The following is a 20,324-nucleotide window of genomic DNA, read 5'->3' as shown; positions in this document are numbered from 1 at the left end:
TTGTACCTTGCTGAATGGACATGAGTCATTTAGCAGCAGAGGAGCAGCGAGCCGGAACATCAAATACCCTACGAAAGGAGGCCACAAATTCAGGGTAATTTGAAATCACAGGTTTATTAGTCTCCCACAAGGAATTAGCCCAGGCAAGAGCTGTGTCAGAGAGTAACGAGATGAGAAAACACACCTTAGCTCTGTCAGAGGGAAACGTCTGAGGTAACATCTCAAAGTAAATGCCCATCTGGTTCAAAAACTCTCTGCACTGATTAGGATCGCCTCCATATCGCTGAGGTAGAGGTGCAGAACCGGACATGCTCCTGGTAGGACTAGGTGCATCGGCAGAAACAGGAGCAGCCATAACTTGCGTGACACGTTGGTCCAAATGTGCAGTGCGAGTCAGCAAGGTATGCAGGGCTAGTGCAAATTGATCAAAGCGGTGATCCTGTTCATCCATAGTGGAAATTATGGCAGGTAAAGGTGGATTATTAGCACCATCAGGATTCATGGCCCTTGCGTAATGTCAGGGTGCCAGGAATCAGACTGAGACGAGAAGTGCAAAAATAATCACACCTTTATTAATAGCAAAAAATAATAAAAAGTCCACAAGTCAAATAACAAGCCAGGAATCAAAACCAGAGCTGGTAGTCAGACGAGCCGAGTCAGGAACAAGGAGAACCGCAGAGTCAGGAACAAGCCAGGGATCAGGAACCAGGAGGGACGTCAGACAGCCAGGTAATACACAGGAGCTCTCACAAACAGGTCTGAGACAACACAAGGGCAAAGCATACTGAACAAAGGCCCTTTAAATAATAAGGGATGACATCACAATTTTGAGACTGCACCCTGTCTCACACGGATGATGTACACCAGTCTGGCCATAAAAGGAAGTGCAGGAAATGAGTAGCATCACACAGAATGCACCAAAGTCAGCAAGAGAGGTGAGCAAAATGGCTGCCAGCAGCCCATGGCAAACAAAGCAGGAAAAAACCCTGACAATAAGTCTGTGAATACGAAACACCTAGAATATCTCAAAGAATGTATGACCGAAGGGTACACTTAAGAAATGTCACATTAGAAAGTTTGGAGGAAAGAACACCAAGTAGCAGCAGAGAACACATGAAAATTAAATGTATGGCAGCAAATGCAAGAAGCATGAAGGGTAAAATGGGGGTGCTGGAGCTCTTATTGGCAGAAGAGGATTATGATATGCTCTGTATAACTGAAACCTAGTGGGATGATTCACATGACTTTTCAGTAAAAGGGACATTTAACTGAGAATACAACTATAGTAGACTGGTTACTACTCATTTTCCTCCTGTGCCTGCAGCTGTCTTACAATTATTAGTTAGTGAATCTCTGCATCTTCACACTGGGCGCCGCCATTTTGGAACTTATATTTGCTATTTAACTTTTAAACTGAGCAAAAAAACTGCACAAATGTAACACTTCTGCTCTCTATTATAAGTGAGCTAAAATTAAGTGAAAGGTACAGCTGTCAAAAAGCGGATCTGTGAAAGTGCACTGCTTCTGTCACATGATGCAACAATATGCGAGCTACAAGATGGCGGCGTGCAGTATAAAATGCTTTAGCAGCTAGTGATTTAAAATAAAAGAACAGTGTTAATGACAGGTACAGGAGCAAAAACAACAACATGGTGAGTAGTAACCCTGCTCCTTTAGTTTTACCCAGCTGTTTCTTTCATGATTCAGACAGAGCAAACATTTGTAAGCAACTTTGCAACGTACTTCTATTATCTAACTTGCTTCATTATTTAGGTATCCTTTGTTGAAAGGCATAGTTAGGTAGGCTCAGCACCTGGGTGCTATTTGCTGATTAGTGGCTGCACGTAGAGGGTTATACTTTATTTAGGAGGGACAGAAGTAATAAAAAGGGGAGGAGGAATTACATTAGACCTGACCAATAAGGGAACATGCTACACGCCCCCCCCCCCCAACATTAGTGACATGGAGAAAACTCAACACTAATGCAAATAGGAAATGCTGCTAATTATGGGAGATTGTAACTACCCAGAAATAAACTGGCTAACGGAGATAGATTTTGTAACGCTCTCACAATTAAAATGACCTGCCAACCAGGAATAAAGCTATATTGTATCTAGTGCTATCAAACAATATATAAATAATATCAGACATAGAAGTCAAAGAACATTTGGGTAACAGTGATCATAACATGGTCACATTTGAAATTACTTTCCATAAGCAGTATTACAAGGGTTCAACCAAGACTTTTAAATTTTATGAAAGCAAAATCCAGTGAAATTGTTAAATAGCATAAATTGGGACAAAGTATTCTCAAATAAATACACAGAGGATAAATGGATAACATTTAAAACCACTATTTGAGTTCTACATTTTCATTAGATACAAAGCACCTGAGATCCGACAATAGGTATATAGTTACTATTACAAATACGGATATACATAGTCCTGGAAATAATTTAAAAGGGACATAAAACAAGTTGGGATAGAGACAAAATATATGTACTTTAATTACTTTACCTGCAAATTTATACAACAGTGCCTCGCCATCAAACCTTTCTTTTAAGATTCTGAATTGTAAAACTCTAACTCCCCCCCACACATTTCCTTCTATGGTTGTATCTATATCTATTGTTGTTTTGGTAGAATGCAAAAGTGCATAGAGATTATATGCTGGAGCATGCCTAGAAGCTGTGAACTCAGTTGAAATACAATGCCTGTATCTAAACACTGATAAGGGGGGTTGAGTTGGCTGCTCTGGGCAGCTTAGCTATGTGATAATTTGGCTTATTTTTGAAAATTATTTTAAAATACTTTTCAGCATTTATTAAACATTGTTTTATGCAAACTATTTTTAATTAATTAGCCCTTTTAGGATATGCACATATCTCAACTTGTTTTATTTCCCTTTAAGTAGTGCCATTGGTACCTGTTGAATCAATCATTTAAAATGTTGTTAAACAAATATAAATTTCAACACAGATTACATGGTTATAAAAGTAAAAGAAATAAATCAAAGCCAATGTGGCTAAATAAAAATGTGTTAAGAGAAATTAACGGAAAAATGTAGGGCATTTAAATTATTATTTTTTTAAAAATAGTACAGATTTAACGTTCCAAATATATAAGTAATGTAACGAAACATGCAAAAAGCAATCAAATTAGCCAAAATTTGAAAATGAAAGATTAACTGCAAAGGATTCTAAGTCAAACCCTAAAAAGGTTTTTTTAAAGGGATAGTATAGTCAAAATTAAACTTTCATGATTCGGATAGAGCATGCAATTTTAAGCAAGTTTCTAATGAACTCATTCATTTTTCTCTTGATGTCTTTATTTTAAAAAGCTAAAATGTAAGTTTAGAAGTCGGACCATTTTTGGTTCAGCACCTGGGTACTGGTAGCGCTTGCCGATTGGTGTCTAAATGTAGCCATCCAATCAGCAATCGCTACCCAGGTGCTGAACCAAAAATGAGCCGACTCATAAGCTTACATTACAGCTTTTTTAAATATTGATACCAAGAGAAAGAAGAAAAATTAATAATAAGAGTAAATTAGAAAGTTGCTTAAAATTGCATGCTCTATCTGAATCATGAAGGTTTATTTTTGACTAGAGTACCCCTTTAAGTATATAAATGGCAGGAAAATATAGGTACATTAAAATGTAAGAAGGGTAGCATGATTAAAGTGAATGTAAACTCTGCATCATCTCTAAAGTTCTGCGTTATATTAATCTTAAAATAACTTGACTTTCATTCATCATTTTATTTATTTCATCGCAATTACCGTCATTTTCAATGTTTTTCTATCGCTCCCGTTGTTATAATCCTCCACCCGGCATTTGCTATCTCTCCTTGTCATTTATAGCCACGATCAGCATAACGAATCACGGCTCTAACCACAGGGGGACCCAACCCCTTTGTGTGTCGTCACTAGTCCGCATTGCGCTTGCGTTAGACTCCGATTACAACATGTTTCCTATAACTTCGTTCACAATTCACGCATGCTTATTTGAATAATTCACGGAGTTCATTGATTCTTGAAATAATATACGGATTGGTAAGTTTAAAAAGGGCTCCGTATTCTACAATCACATACGATTACCAGTATAACTAAAAAGTATGAGCGAAAATGTAAGATATAAGACAGCGGAATCGTTGTTTGACGCATGCGCAGTGAGTAACTGAGACGGGAGCGAGCATTGCCACTAAGTAAACAGCGGGTGGGACCGCTGTATACGTAATATTGCATAGAAGGAGGAAGTGGAGAGTGGGAGGAGCAGGTATAGTGAAAATACGCTATTTACAAATGCTGATAAAAATTAAATTACACCTTTGATTAAAAAATAAAAGTGGCGGTATGATTAATATACTTATTCTCTATATATGTATAATTTCATAACAGTGAAAATTGACAATCACTTTCACAGTGACAGAGAGAAGGCTTAGGTATGAAACCAGTTCTTCAGTATATAGAAGAGAGGAACCAATGGGAGATACACTAAAACAACCTAGAGCATACAAGCCGTACCAATAACTGGGTTATCTCTAGATGATATCAGGAAAAACTGGATAACATTAAGGTAAATAAAACTCCAGGTCCAGATGGAATACAGCCAAAGGTTTTAACAGCATTTAGCACTGTTGTAGCCAAACCTCTACTTTTAATTTTTCAAGACTCATTATCCTCAGGCAAAGTACCCCAGGACTGGTGTAAAGCTCATATGGTGCCACTTTTTAAAAGGGATGCAGGGGTGATCCAGGAAGCTTTAGACCAGTTAGTCTGACATTGTTAGTGGCAAAGATACTTGAAAGGATTATAAAGGATTAGATTCATGGATATATTCATGTTAACAAGATTATGAGTCCAAATCATCATGGTTTAATGAGAAATAGATCATGTCAAACTAATCTAATTAAATTCTATGAAGAAGAAATCAGAGTAATCAGCTGATGTGATATACTTGGATTTTGCTAAGGTTTTTTGATACAGCTCTATATAAAAGATTATTGTACAAAAGTAAGGGACTGGGAATATCTGAAATTGTTAGCTCATTGATAAATAACTGGATAAAAGAAAGGGAACAACAAGTATTAGCAAATGGATCAGTACTGGGCCCAGTTCTTTTTAATATTTTTATTAAATAGCAACGTCTCTATTTTTGCAGATAATACAAAGGTGTGTAAGGTCATTAGGTCAGTGCAGAATGAAACTGAATTGCAAGGGGATTTACAAAAATTGGAAAAAGGGTCTGGTAAATGGAAAATGAGATGTAATACTGGAAATGCAAGGTTCTACATTTTGGATTTAAAATAAACAGGTAACCTATTATTCAAATGGGACTAGACTTAGTAAAACAGAGGAGGAAATGGATTTGTGAGTACTTATAGATAACAAGCTAAAAATGGGTGAACAATGCATAGCAGTGGCTAAGGCTGATAAGATGCAAGCATGTTTTAAAAAAGAGGCATTGATGCAATAGAGAAAATCATATTTTTGTCACTATATAAATACCTGGTAAGACCTCACCATGAGTATGGAGGGCAGTTCTGGGAACCAATCTCAAAAAAGACATTGCACAGTTAAAGGGACATTATACAATATACACTCTCTTTGCATAAAATGTTTTGTAGATCCATTTATAAAGCCCATAAAGTTTTTTTTTTTTTTTTAAATGGATAGTTTTGCTTATTTTTAAATAACATTGCTCTGATTTTCAGAGTCCTGACCAAGCCCCAAGTTTTAGGAGAATACCGACGTATACCTACTCCAGCTTGCTTCTGTTTGTGTAAAGCAGTGATTTTTAACCTTTTTTTTGCCGTGGCACACTTTTTTACATTAAAAAATCCTGTGGCACACCACCATCCCAAAATTTAAAAAAAAAATCACACATTGTAGCCTAATACAGCATATATATATATACACATACACACAAACAAACACATACTGTATGTATTGTGCTGTTATGCCATGCCTCCTACAAACTACCCCTGCACTGGGAGTAAAAAACAAGCAAAGTTTAAAAAATATGTCACACTGTTGTCAGTCTGCCGTGACACACCTGAGGATCTCTCACGGCACACTAGTGTGCCACGGCACACTGGTTGAAAAACACTGGTGTAAAGGGTCTTTCAATATGCAAAGGAAGGGGGACGGGGGGAGTGTCTGATATTTCCCACTTGAAGTGGGTGTTCCAGTAACCTTATAAACAGAGCTAAACTGGAAGCTTCTAAGTAAGTTTTTAAACAGTTTTATACTGGATTTTTATATCAGTATCTGTGCATATTATTCTTTATGGTAGTGTCTATTACATGCAGTTATATGAAAATCAGTGTATACAGTCCCTTTAGAGTTCTGAGAAGAGCCATTGAACTAATAAGAGGGAAAGAAAATGTAAACTATGATGACAGTTTAGCCAAACTGGGTCTGTTTTCCCTAGAAAAAAGGCACTTGAGAGGTGTTATGATTACTTTATATAAGTATATACAAGGCCCAAATACAGAGACGGTGGAAGCTCTGTTAATTCTAAGAAAACTGTTTGTGACAAAAGGTTCACAATTTAAGGTTGGAGAAAAGGAGATTAAATCTCAAGCAACAAACGCTTTTTCTTTTACTGTAAGAGCAATCAAATTGTGGAACTCACTGCCTAAGGAGGTAGTTAATGCCAATACCTTATATACATTTAATAATGAGTTAGACGCATCTCTAGCTAAAAAAAAATAAAAAAAAATTAGGGATATGATTGCTTGTGTTAAATGGGTCACCTTTTTAATGGAATTAATTTAAGCTCAATTGGAGCTTCTTTATTTGAAATCAAGTAGGATCTGTATGGCTTGAACTCAATGGATTACTGTCTTCTTTCAACCTCATCTACTATGTTACTATGTAAAAGCAGGGAAATTAAACTCAGGAGCGTGCATGTGTAGTGTTTGTAGTTTTTGGGGGTTTCATATCCTTTTAAACACAAAGTCCTGCTCAGGAGTCACAAGCACTGCAACTATCAAGCTAAACACAGCTGGTGAATGACGGGTAATGTAAATGTGGTTGGCTCAACATCTGTTTCCTGCTCGGGATCATTCGTTATCTGTGGCTACCAAGCAGGCCTTAATCTAGTGTGAGCAGTTAAAAACAAAAATATATGCTCTAATAAATTATTGCATGCACTTTTTGCACAACAATATCTCTTTAAATGAAATGATGGGATCATCATTGGAAAGTCCTGACATGACACATCATAAAATGTTTAAAGTGAAGGTCCATTTTGATGAATTAGTGCCTGGTTTTTAATAAACCTATTAAAAACAAGGGCACTTTAATTCATCAAAATTGACATTTCACTGTTTTCTTCAAAAACATACTTTTTAATCCTGGCATCCGCTCCAGCACTTCCTCCGCCCGTCGCAAGCCGTCTTCGCAAGTCCAAAATGACGAATCCGGCTTCCTCCAATCACAGCGTTGCATCAGGCCAAGATTCCCCCAGGAGGGAAGCTGTGATTGGAGGAAGCCTGATTCGTCATTTCTGACGTCTGCAGAGGCTTCCGATGGCCGGGGGAATTGCTGGAGCGGCATTCAGGATTAAAAGGTAAGTTTTTGAAGAAAACAGTGAAATGTCAATTTTGATGAATTAAAGTGCCCTTGTTTTTATAGTTTTATTAAAAACCGGGCACAAATTCATCAAAATTGACCTTCAGTTTAAAGGACCAGTCAACATTGTAGATTTGCATAATTAACAAATGCATGATAAGAAGACAGTGCAATAGCACTTAGTCTGAACTTCAGATGAGTGGTAGATTTTTGTTAAATAAATTGCAAAGTTATGTCTATTTCCACTCCTTATGTACCATGTGACAGCCATCAGCCAATCACAAATGCATATACGTATATGCTGTGAATTCTTGCACGTGCTCAAGAGCTGGTGACTCAAAAAGTGTAAATATAAAAAGACTGTGTACATTTAAGTTTGAAAAAAATACTGTTAAAATTGTTTAACTGTTAATATCCACATAATACTTCTAAAATTTAGGATTTCTTTCATGTAATTGGCAAGAGTCCATGAGCTAGTGACATATGGGATATACAATCCTACCAGGAGGGGCAAAGATTCCCAAAACTCAAAATGCCTATAAATACACCCCTCACCACACCCACAATTCAGTTTTACAAACGTTGCCTCCTATGGAGGTGGTGAAGTAAGTTTGTGCTAAGATTTCTACGCTGATATGCGCTTCTCAGCATTGTTGAAGCCCGATTCCTCTCAGAGTACAGCGAATGTCAGAGGGACGTGAAGGGAGTATCACTTATTTGAATACGATGATTTCCGTAACGGGGGTCTATTTCATAGGTTCTCTGTTATCGGTCGTAGAGATTCATCTCCTACCTCCCTTTTCAGATCGACGATATACTCTCAATTTACCATTACCTCTACTAATAACTGTTTCAGTACTGGTTTGGCTATCTGCTATATGTGGATGGGTGTCTTTTGGTAAGTATGTTTTCTATTACTTAAGACACCTCAGCTATGGTTTGGCACTTTATGCATTTATATAAAGTTCTAAATATATGTATTGAACTTATATTTGCCATGAGTCAGGTTCATGTATTTCCTTCAGCAGACTGTCAGTTTCATATTTGGGGAATTTAAACATTTTAAGAAATTTATTTCTTACCTGGGGTTTAGTCTTTTTTTTTCAATTGACTAATTCTTGCAATTGTGGGTATTAGGCCCGCGGGTGCGTCAAATGCTAAACTTTATTGCGTCATTCTTGGCGCGAAAATATTTTTGGCGCGAAAACATACGTTTATCACGCAACTTCGTCATTTCCGGCGTCATACGTAACGCCGAGACCTTTCACATGGCGGCGTCATTAGTGACGTGAGTGTGTCATTTCCGGTAATTTTTGGCGCCAAAAAAGTTTTTACGTTACGTTGTGCGCCAAATTTTTTTCATTATTTCAATACCCCATTGATGTTTGCCTCTTGCATTTTTTCTCTATCAGAGGCCTATGCTTTTGCATTTTTTTCCCATTCCTGAAACTGTCATATAAGGAAATAGATAATTTTGCTTTATATGTTGTTTTTTCTCTTACATTGAGCAAGATGTCCCAATCTGATCCTGTCTCAGAAGTTTCTGCTGGAACATTGCTGCCTGACATTGGTTCAACCAAAGCTAAGTGCATTTGTTGTAAAAGTGTAGAAATTATTTCACCAAATGTCATTTGTAATATTTGTCATGATAAACTATTACATGCAGATAGTGTTTCCATCAGTAATAGTACATTGCCAGTTGCAGTTCCTTCAACTTCTAATGTGCATGATATACCTGTAAATTTTAAAGAATTTGCTTCTGATTCTATTCTGAAGGCTTTGTCTGCATTTCCACCTTCTAATAAACGTAAAAGGTCTTTTAAAACATCTCATTTAGCTGATGAAATTTCAAACGACCAACAACATAATTTATCCTCTTCTGATGAGGATTTATCTGAGACAGAAGATCCTTCCTCAGACATTGACACTGACAAATCTACTTATTTAAAATAGAGTATATGCGTTCTTTATTAAAAGAAGTGTTAATTACTTTGGATATTGAGGTAACCAGTCCTATTGACGTTCAGTCTAATAAACGTTTAAATGCTGTTTTTAAACCTCCTGTGGTTTCCCCAGGGGTTTTTCCTATTCCTGAGGCTATTTCTGATATGATTTCTAGGGAATGGAATAAGCCAGGTACTTCTTTTATTCCTTCTTCAAGGTTTAAAAAATTGTATCCTTTACCAGCAAAATCTTTAGAGTTTTGGGAAAAAATCCCCAAAGTTGATGGGGCTATTTCTACTCTTGCTAAACGTACCACTATTCCTATGGAAGATAGTACTTCCTTTAAAGATCCTTTAGATAGGAAGCTTGAATCTTATCTAAGGAAGGCCTATTTATATTCAGGTCATCTTCAGACCTGCTATTTCTTTGGCTGATGTTGCGGCTGCCTCAACTTTTTGGTTGGAGAATTTAGCGCAACGAGAATTGGATCCTGACATATCTAGCATTACTCTCTTACTGCAACATGCTAATCATTTTATTTGTGATGCCATTTTTGATATTATCAAAATTGATGTTAGATCCATGTCTTTAGCTGTATTAGCTAGAAGAGCTTTGTGGCTTAAATCTTGGAATGCTGATATGACATCTAAATCTAGATTACTATCTCTCTCTTTCCAAGGTAATAATTTATTTGGTTCTCAGTTGGATTCTATTATTTCAACTATCACTGGAGGAAAAGTTTTTCTGCCTCAGGATAAAAAACCTAAAGGGTAAATCTAAGGCTTCTAACCATTTTTGTTCCTTTCGTCAGAATAAGGAACAAAAACTCAATCCTCCTCCCAAGGAATCTGCTTCCAATTGGAAGCCTTCCTCAAATTGGAATAAATCCAAGCCATTTAGGAAACCAAAGTCAGCCCCTAAGTCCGCATGAAGGTGCGACCCTCATTCCAACTCAGCTGGTAGGGGGCAGATTAAGGTTTTTCAAGGATCTTTGGATAAAATCTGTCCAAAATCATTGGATTCAGAGCATTGTCTCTCAAGGGTATCGAATAGGATTCAAAGTAAGACCTCCTGTGAGAAGATTTTTTCTCTCACGTATCCCTGTAAATACAGTAAAAGCTCAGGCATTTCTGAAGTGTGTTTCAGACCTGGAGTCTTCAGGGGTAATCATGCCAGTTCCCCCTCAGGAACAAGGTTTGGGGTTTTATTCAAACCTATTCATTGTACCAAAGAAAGAAAATTTATTCAGACCAGTTCTGGATCTGAAAATTTTGAATCGTTATGTAAGAGTACCAACTTTCAAGATGGTGACTATAAGGACTATTCTGCCTTTTGTTCAGCAAGGACATTATATGTCCACAATAGACTTGCAGGATGCATACCTTCATATTCTGATTCATCCAGAACACTATCAGTTTCTGAGATTCTCTTTTCTAGACAAGCATTACCAATTTGTTGCTCTTCCATTTGGCCTAGCAACAGCTCCAAGAATCTTTTCAAAAGTTCTGGGTGCCCTACTATCTGTAATCAGAGAACAGGGTATTGCGGTGTTTCCTTATTTGGACGATATCTTGGTACTAGCTCAGTCTTTACATACTGCAGAATCTCACACGAATCAACTAGTGTTGTTTCTTCGGAAATATGGTTGGAGGATCAATTTACCAAAAAGTTTCTTGATTCCTCAGACAAGGGTCACCTTTTTAGGCTTCCAGATAGATTCAGTGTCCATGACTCTGTCTCTAAAAGACAAGACACGCTTAAAATTGGTCGCAGCATGCCGGCACCTTCAGTCTCAGTCATTCCCTTCAGTGGCTATGTGCATGGAAGTTTTAGGTCTCATGACTGCAGCATCGGACGCGATCCCCTTTGCTTGTTTTCACATGAGACCTCTACAGCTTTGCATGCTGAATCAATGGTGCAGGGATTATACAAAGATATCACAATTAATATTCTTGAATCCCAATGTACGACACTCTCTGACATGGTGGATAGATCACCATTGTTTGGTTCAAGGGGCTTCTTTTGTTCGGCCAACCTGGACTGTAATCTCAACAGATGCGAGTCTTTCAGGTTGGGAAGCTGTTTGGGGATCTCTGACAGCACAAGGGGTTTGGAAATCTCAAGAGGCGAGATTACCAATAAATATTTTAGAACTCTGTGCAATTTTCAGGGCTCTTCAGTTCTGGCATCTGCTAAAGAGAGAACCGTTCATTTGTTTTCAGACAGACAATATCACAACTGTGGCTTATGTCAATCATCAGGGTGGGACTCACAGTCCCCAAGCTATGAAAGAAGTATCTCGGATACTTGCTTGGGCGGAATCCAGCTCCTGTCTAATCTCTGCGGTGCATATCCCAGATGTAGACAATTGGGAGTCGGATTATTTTAGCCACCAGACTTTACATCCAGGGGAGTGGTCTCTCCATCCATATGTGTTTTCTCAGATTGGCCTCTCATCTAAACAAGAAACTTCCCAGATACCTGTCCAGGTCCAGGGATGTTCAGGCGGAAGCACTGACACTTCCTTGGTGTTATCATCCTGCTTACATCTTCCCGCCTCTAGTTCTCCTTCCAAGAGTGATCTCCAAAATCATCATGGAACAGTCTTTTGTGTTGCTGGTGGCTCCAGCATGGCCACACAGGTTTTGGTATGCGGATCTGGTTCGGATGTCCAGTTGCCCGCCTTGGCCACTTCCGTTACGGTCGGACCTACTATCTCAAGGTCCCTTTTTTCCATCAAGATCTCAAATAATTAAATTTGAAGGTATGGAAATTGAACGCTTAGTTCTAAGTCATAGAGGTTTCTCTGACTCAGTGATTAATACTATGTTACAAGCTCGTAAATCTGTCTCTAGAAAGATTTATTATAGAGTTTGGAAGACTTACATTTCATGGTGTTCTTCTCATAAATTCTCCTGGCTTTCTTTTAGAATTCCTAGAATTTTACAGTTCCTTCAGGATGGTTTGGATAAGGGTTTGTCTGCAAGTTCCTTGAAAGGACAAATCTCCGCTCTTTCTGTTTTATTTCACAGAAAGATTGCTATACTTCCTGATATTCACTGTTTTGTACAGGCTTTAGTTTGTCTGTCATTAAATCAATTTCTCCTCCTTGGAGTCTTAATTTGGTTCTGAAGGCTTTGCAGGCTCCTCCATTTGAGCCTATGCATTCTTTGGACATTAAACTACTTTCTTGGAAAGTGTTGTTCCTTTTGGCTATCTCTTCTGCTAGAAGAGTTTCTGAGCTATCTGCTCATTCTTGTGAGTCTCCTTTACTGATTTTTCATCAGGATAAGGCAGTTTTGCAGACTTCTTTTCATTAGTAGAGAAATTGTTGTCCCTTCCTTATGTCCTAATCCTAAGAATTCTTTGGAGAGATCCTTACATTCTTTGGATGAGGTAAGAGCTTTGAAATATTATGTGGAAGCTACTAAACATTTCAGGAAGACTTCCAGTCTATTTGTTTTATTTTCTGGTCCTAGGAAAGGTCAGAAGGCTTCTGCTATTTCCTTGGCTTCTTGGTTGAAACTTTTGATTCATCAAGCTTATTTGGAGTCGGGTCAGGCCCCGCCTCAAAGAATTACAGCTCATTCTACTAGATCAGTCTCCACTTTGTGGGCTTTTAAGAATGAAGCTTCAGTTGATCAGATTTGCAAAGCGGCGACTTGGTCTTCTTTGCATACATTTACTAAATTCTACCATTTTGATGTATTTGCTTCTTCGGAAGCAGTTTTTGGTGGAAAAGTTCTAAAGGCAGCTGTTTCAGTTTGATTCTTCTGCTTTTGATTTAAGTTTTTTTCTTTCAAAAATGAAAATAAACTTATTTTTTTGGGTTGTGGATTAATTTTTTCAGCGGAATATGGCGGTTTTTATTTTTATTCCCTCCCTCTCTAGTGACTCTTGAGTGGAAGACTCCACATCTTGGGTATTGATATCCCATATGTCACTAGTTGATGGACTCTTGCCAATTACATGAAAGAAAACATAATTTATGTAAGAACTTACCTGATAAATTAATTTCTTTCATATTGGCAAGAGTCCATGAGGCCCACCCTTTTTATGGTGGTTATGATTTTTTTGTATAAAGCACAATTATTTCAAAATTTCCTTTGTTGATGCTTTCTACTCCTTTCTTTGTCACCCCACTGCTTGGCTATTCGTTAAACTGAATTGTGGGTGTGGTGAGGGGTGTATTTATAGGCATTTTGAGGTTTGGGAAACTTTGCCCCTCCTGGTAGGATTGTATATCCCATATGTCACTAGCTCATGGACTCTTGCCAATATGAAAGAAATGAATTTATCAGGTAAGTTCTTACATAAATTATGTTTTTTGTTTTGCTTGGATAAACAAAACTGTGCATAAATATTTGTTTATTATTGGTTCTATGAAATGGGTATAGCTTATCTACATACACAATATGTTTAATTATGTAAATACAGTAAATGTTGTTTTATTATTCTATATAACTACATAAATTGTATGATATTGGAATCACTAATATAAACATTCTTTACTACTGCTGACATTTGTACATTCATGTAAAAATCAATGATGTATTTTTTTTGTTTGTTTGGTTTTTTTTTTTGTTTCTTTTTGTTTTTTTTATGTACTACTAAAAAAAATATGTTTACAAAGCATGTCACATAATTTAAAATTGTGTTTCTCCCTTGTACATAAAATTATAAAAATTGCTTTCTGATCCATAAGCAATGGTTAAAGAGATATGAAACCCAAAAAAAATATTTTGGGATTCAGACAGAGCATACAATTAAAAAAAAAAAAGTTTCCAATTTATTTCTATCATCAAATTTGCTTTGTTCCCATTTTATTCTTTGTTGAAGAGATACCTAGGTATTTGGAGCACTATATGACAGGAAACTAGTGCTCTTATAAATTAATAACATTCTTGCAAAACTGCTGCCATATAGTGCTCCAAAAATAGGCCGGCTCCCAAGCTTAAATCCCTGCTTTTGAAAAAAAGATGCCAAGAGAACAAAGAAAATTTGATAATAGAAGTAAATTAGAACGTAATTTACAATTTTATGCGCTATCTGAATCGTGAAAGAAACATTTTGGGTTTCTTATCCCTTTAATGAGGTGATTTGTGATTTCATCAACAATGTAATTGATAACACTACATGCCATGTAATATTGTAGGGGGACACTTAAGATGTCAGAACTGATGACATTTATGATGATGATGTCATACGTGATATAGCTGATGATGTCACATGGTTGTAAACTTCTTAATGACAAATGAAAACTCTCATATTCATATGTTTTGGGGGGTTTTGCCTATGAATACATTTGTGTGCATTTATTTGTTTATATATTTATGGTGAAAAGTTATTGGGCATAGCATCAGGGACACTGAATCGTATACCGCAGCTATAAATCAGATAATATATACTGCGTGCTTGTTTGTGACCATATCATTACAGTGGCGTAAACTCTTTATTATAAAAGATAAATGACCTAAGACCTCATCACAACACTCACCTAAGTAGTTAATACGAACCACATCGGGTTCATCCAATCCCAGAGCTCGCTTCCTTACATCCCATAGGAGGTTAGTGCAGCACCGTGACATAGTTCTGCTCCTGTCAATGTCGACCCTGGTGCGCTATTTCCACCTGGACGCAGATTAATTATTATTATTATAGAACTACTCCTGGCAAAACGTCTCTTTTCCTCCCTGACGTTTGTTCTTATGCTCAATAAGCAATAAAGTCACCCCTATTAGCAGGTTTATGTTCCACCCCCAGTTCTGCTGTGTACTAATCCACAGTTCCGCCTAGACTCACTGCTCAGCCAGTGACAAGATGCGGTGTTATTGCGTTGCCAACAGGGCAGAGAAGAGTAATGTGCGTGCCATGAACCCCCCCAGAACGCGCCCAATTGGTTGTATTTGAGTGCGCGTGCACGGTGCTGCTTAGTGGCGGCAGCAGCTGTGCAGCTACAGGGGGGGTGACAGAATTAGAACAGAGCCTAGGATGGAAATGGAAGCGCTTGACTTAAAACGTCACCGTGACCTGCAACATAGGAGGAGTTAACGGCACTAGGAGGAGGGTGTGGGAGGTTTTAGCTTTAGGGTTGCTCCCCCAAAAACAGTGGGACTTCAATCCTGAGGAATTGCAGTTACACGCATTACCTAATTTACCATTCCTGTTGATATGTTCTAGCTGGAACTAAGGATGTACATATATCTGTGTCGGTCGTTATAGTCGACACAGGTTTTTATTGTCTCATTTGCTAAATTAGAGCTTTTCACCTGCTCTAATACCTGTGTTTTCTTGTAGACTTGAAAAGACAAGTAGATTTTACTTTTTTTTATTTGACATATAGGGAGGGTTGGCTGTAGGAAAATATGGTTGGTCCTCTTTTCATTAAAGGGATATGAAACCCAAAAAAAATTATTTTGTGGATCAGACAGAGTATTTAATTTAAAAAAAAGTTTCTAATATACTTCTATTATTGTAAAGGGGCATGATACTCAAATGTTGAAGCAAATGAAACTGATGCAGCATAGTTGTATATGCTGACTAGAAAATATCACATGAACATCTCTATGTAAAAAAGAAAGATATTTTACCATAGATTTACTAAGTATTCACACCCCACTATAAAGAGAATTTAAGCAACCAGTTAGGATGTTTGTCCCAGGACTAGCTAGTGAGTGTGCGTCTGTCATGTGCAGGCACAGTTATGTTATTTTCCTATTCAGTTTAAAGTGATGGTAAATCCTAGCTTTTGTGAAACGCTAGGATTTAACATGGAAACAAATAAAGGGGACTTTTAGTCATAAAGTATAAAATACTTTACATTGTTCGCCGCACTGAGCTGCTCAGGTAGCCCACGGAAGAACGCTATTTGGCTGAGCGGTGACATTTCCACCTGTTAGCCAATAGCGGTGCAGGAAATACGACGCCAAGCCAGATTTCCCCCGCGGCTATTGGCTAAGAGGTGGAAACGTCAGTCAAATAGCGTTCTGTCATGAGCAACTCAGTGCGGCGAATGCTGGAAACAAAGGAGCTTTCAACATGAAGTATTTTATACTTCATGACTGAAAGTCCCCTTTATTTGTTCCAATGGTAAATCCTAGCATTTCACAAACGCCAGGATTTACCATCACGTTAAGTAAGTCCTATAAAATCTAATAGTTTATTAACTTTCAGATCTTATAAGAAGATTAGTGCAGACCCTTATAAAAAAAAAAAATATATCATGCATATGAAAGGTTTTCAAGCTAGTGGCGTATTTAGTTTCTATACAACCTTAGGCACTGGGAAATCTGCTTGTGAAACCCAAGCATTTTAGCTCATATTTACCTCAAAAATGTATCACAACCAGAGGATGAGGCACATTTAAGGTCCATGCATCCCTACAAGACAACCAGTGATCATTACTTTATAATAAATTTAAATATTTGAAGAGCATAAGTATGAGAAGACATCATGACATAAAACTACTGCTTAGAATCGTCTGCCCTCATTAAAAACAACAACGATTGGTGCCACTGGAAACCTAAGTTGCCAGAGCACAGTTAAGAGGCGCCTAAGGCAAAAGTGTAACAATATTGGCAAGAGTGAAACAATATAAATTCTGGTTAGTATGACAATTTGACTAGATGATACCAGACAGATAGTACAGATAATACTAGCAATGGGGGATATGGATAACAACAATGTTTGATGAACAATGGAGATCCTATAAAAAACAATATAAGAGTGATATGTTTTGTATTAGTCCAATCAATATGGTAGACTTATCTAATCCAACAGAGTCCCAGAGTATCGCCCAAAAGGTATGTGCAGTGGGCAAAATTCCAGATGAAGGTAGGCCGCTCCTCCTGAGTGTTATGCCAGGAACACAGATGAATGATCTAGAACAAATTGGATAGAGGGCGCCACATGGTGCAGATCATATGAGGTAAATATAACACAGCAATATGATAGTAAGAATCCTACTCACAGATTGTAGCGCACATACAAGTGCAGAAAACGCAGTCCGGAACCACACGTCGTCCAGTCGACCACAGTGGATGGAGTTACACAGATGGAGATCCTCGTCTCACCAGGGAGAGTCCAGGTAGATGGAAAGGATATGGAACTATGTACCAAAGTACCAGCCAAATGCTCAGAGAGGACCAGGATAAATACACCAGGCCCAAGCCCAAGGATAAAAAAGGATAACTGGCAGCAGATAGAGAATTAAAATATATAAAAGGTTTAATAACAATGATAAAAACAACAGCAACGCGTTTCTCAGTGATACACACTGTTTCATCAGGCTATCATAGCCTGATGAAACAGTGTGTATCACTGAGAAACGCATTGCTGTTGTTTTTATCATTGTTATTAAACCTTTTTATATATTTTAATTCTCTATCTGCTGCCAGTTATCCTTTTTTATCCTTGGGCTTGGGCCTGGTGTATTTATCCTGGTCCTCCCTGAGCATTTGGCTGGTACTTTGGTACATAGTTCCATATCCTTTCCATCTACCTGGATTTCCCTGGACTCTCCCTGGTGAGACGAGGATCTCCATCTGTGTAACTCCATCCACTGTGGTCGACCGGACGGCGTGTGGTTCCGGACTGTGTTTTCTGCACTTGTATGTGCGCTACAATCTGTGAGTAGGATTCTTACTATCATATTGCTGTGTTATATTTACCTCATATGATCTGCACCATGTGGCGCCCTCTATCCAATTTGCCCTCATTAAAAACTGCGTTTGTAGGCACAGGCATAGATGCACAAACTCCAATGAAACCAGCGAACCTCAAAGCAATCCATAGATATATTAGTGAAGAAGACAGGAAAACATGGGATTAAAAACCATAAAAGACCAACAGCACTCTGCCAGTCTTACTTGTTTCGGCTGTAGGTGCTTTAATCATAGACAATGGCACAATACACTGATCCATCTTTAATTAGCCCATTAATTGTTCAAATTGATATTAGCTGTGGTCTCTTAAAGAAACAGAAAATGCTATTCACGTTCACTGACTAACATTGACAGCTGTTAGATAAATATACGACCGTATATATCACAACACCCCATTATCATTTCATTAAGTTATACAAGCAATAGAAATACTAAACCCTAACCAATAAAACCCACTCTATACATTTTGAAAGACAACACTTTTAGTTCATACCCTTTCAACGCTAATATTGGTGTACAATAGTTAATATAGATCAGGGTAAACCTGGCTGCAACATGAGGTTAACAGTACCTTAGTGATTATGTACAGAGTATGTCTGCAGCAAATCCCTTAGCATCAAAAGAGTCAAACTTGTGGAAGAAATGCACTGTTCAATTGCTGCTGCTTATAATCATAAAGTCAAATAACGGTATAGTTGAGGAAATGGAATGTCACGGTACACACAAGTTGTGCTGTCTTGGTAATCACAATGTATAGTGTAATAAACGCACACCTCCCCCTTGTCAGCCTGCAGTATGCTCAGGTATAATATACAGTATTAGCAAATAGGATTCAGACAGCACTGACTGTTCCAGGTGAAGCGCTCAACTTGCAACAAATATTCAAATAGTAACAATTCCAATTACTCACTGTACCGGCGCCACGCCGCGAGAATGCAATCTGCTTCAATGGCGACCGCCAGACACTGGTCAGTGTTATTTTCAGAAGGGCAAAAGTAACCGTATACCTCAACGGCTCTCCCCTTCACCAACTCTCAATGAACTATAACAAAACGAGGTGAATAACGATCCTATACTTTCGAGTAGATTAAAACATCCAATGCTTTATTGTCTTCATCTAAAACACAGCGTGCTACACCACTCAACGCACCACAGCTGCTATCCAGATAGTATTCAGCCTTAAGGTTACCTATTACACTTGGCGCTACACATTTTTTGCAATTAATATTATTCTTGTGCTTGTGTGCAAATGTTAAAAAAATATACTCATATAATATTTGCTAAAGTGCAAAGGGTAACCCTACTCTATGGGATAAAGGTTTTCATTTGGGGAGAAGGTAAGGATCAGAGCATTAGGTGAAACATAAGGGCAAGGGTATCATCGTCCTGAATGGGCACACAGGCAGTCAGAGACTACCATAATAACAATTGTTGTAAATTAATTGTGTATCCAGTAGTTAATAATTGTCAGGATCCACCTTCCTGCTTCACCTCTCACTTACGCCCACTTCCATATCATTGGTTAATTTTCCTTTAAGACACCTGCTCACTTTTCAACCTGTGCTTAGTATTGTGTTTAGGTGGTTCTAAGATAACAAGCCTTTGTGAAGTCTGCCACGCATTCCTGGAAGTTATACTCTATTATGTAACTTCTCTCTACATCAACGGATTAATCTAATTGCCTCTCTTTTGGACTAAGCCTTACAACTTGTTACTCTCAATCAGTGGGGTATGTACATTGCAGCTCAAGATTCTATTATACATCTACCTTATTCCTACAGCACTTCCACACGCTGATTTCAAACACTGCCTGTCAGCTGAACTCTCCTCCGATACAGCGTGACGTCACTTCCGGTTTCCCCGGCACCAGCTCCACACAACTTACCGCAGCTCCGGAGGATCACACATAAGCCTTGCAGTGAGAAACAATCAGGTACCGCTACTCTCCTACACATTACCGCAATCTGTTTAGCCATATTTCTCTCCTGCTTACAGACTTTGTTGCTACTGCTCATACGAACTGTGTCTAATTGTAAATTACCTTGTCCAGCTGGTATATGTTGCTCTGCTGAACAGCGGTGTCTAGAAAACATAGCCATTTAAATCTGCTATCAATTTCTCTGGATGCTGTAATAACATC

The 20,324-nt window shown here is 38.0% G+C and overlaps 1 protein-coding gene across 5 annotated transcripts in view; it reads right to left on the bottom strand.

Annotated features, from left to right (window-relative positions):
• Positions 1–15,500, bottom strand: part of DCAF6 (DDB1 and CUL4 associated factor 6) — an 863,174-nt gene extending 847,674 nt beyond the window's left edge. For all 5 annotated transcript variants that reach the window (XM_053706826.1, XM_053706828.1, XM_053706829.1 and 2 more), the window contains exon 1: positions 15,019–15,500. In XM_053706826.1, the coding sequence (XP_053562801.1) occupies positions 15,019–15,109 (91 nt within the window). In that variant the 5' untranslated portion in view covers positions 15,110–15,500. The remainder of the gene's footprint in view (positions 1–15,018) is intronic.
• Between the last annotated feature and the right edge of the window lie 4,824 nt (positions 15,501–20,324).

This window comes from Bombina bombina, chromosome 3, assembly GCF_027579735.1.
Source record: "Bombina bombina isolate aBomBom1 chromosome 3, aBomBom1.pri, whole genome shotgun sequence".
NCBI classification, from domain to species: domain Eukaryota; kingdom Metazoa; phylum Chordata; class Amphibia; order Anura; family Bombinatoridae; genus Bombina; species Bombina bombina.
This window is presented reverse-complemented; position numbering and strand designations above follow the sequence as displayed.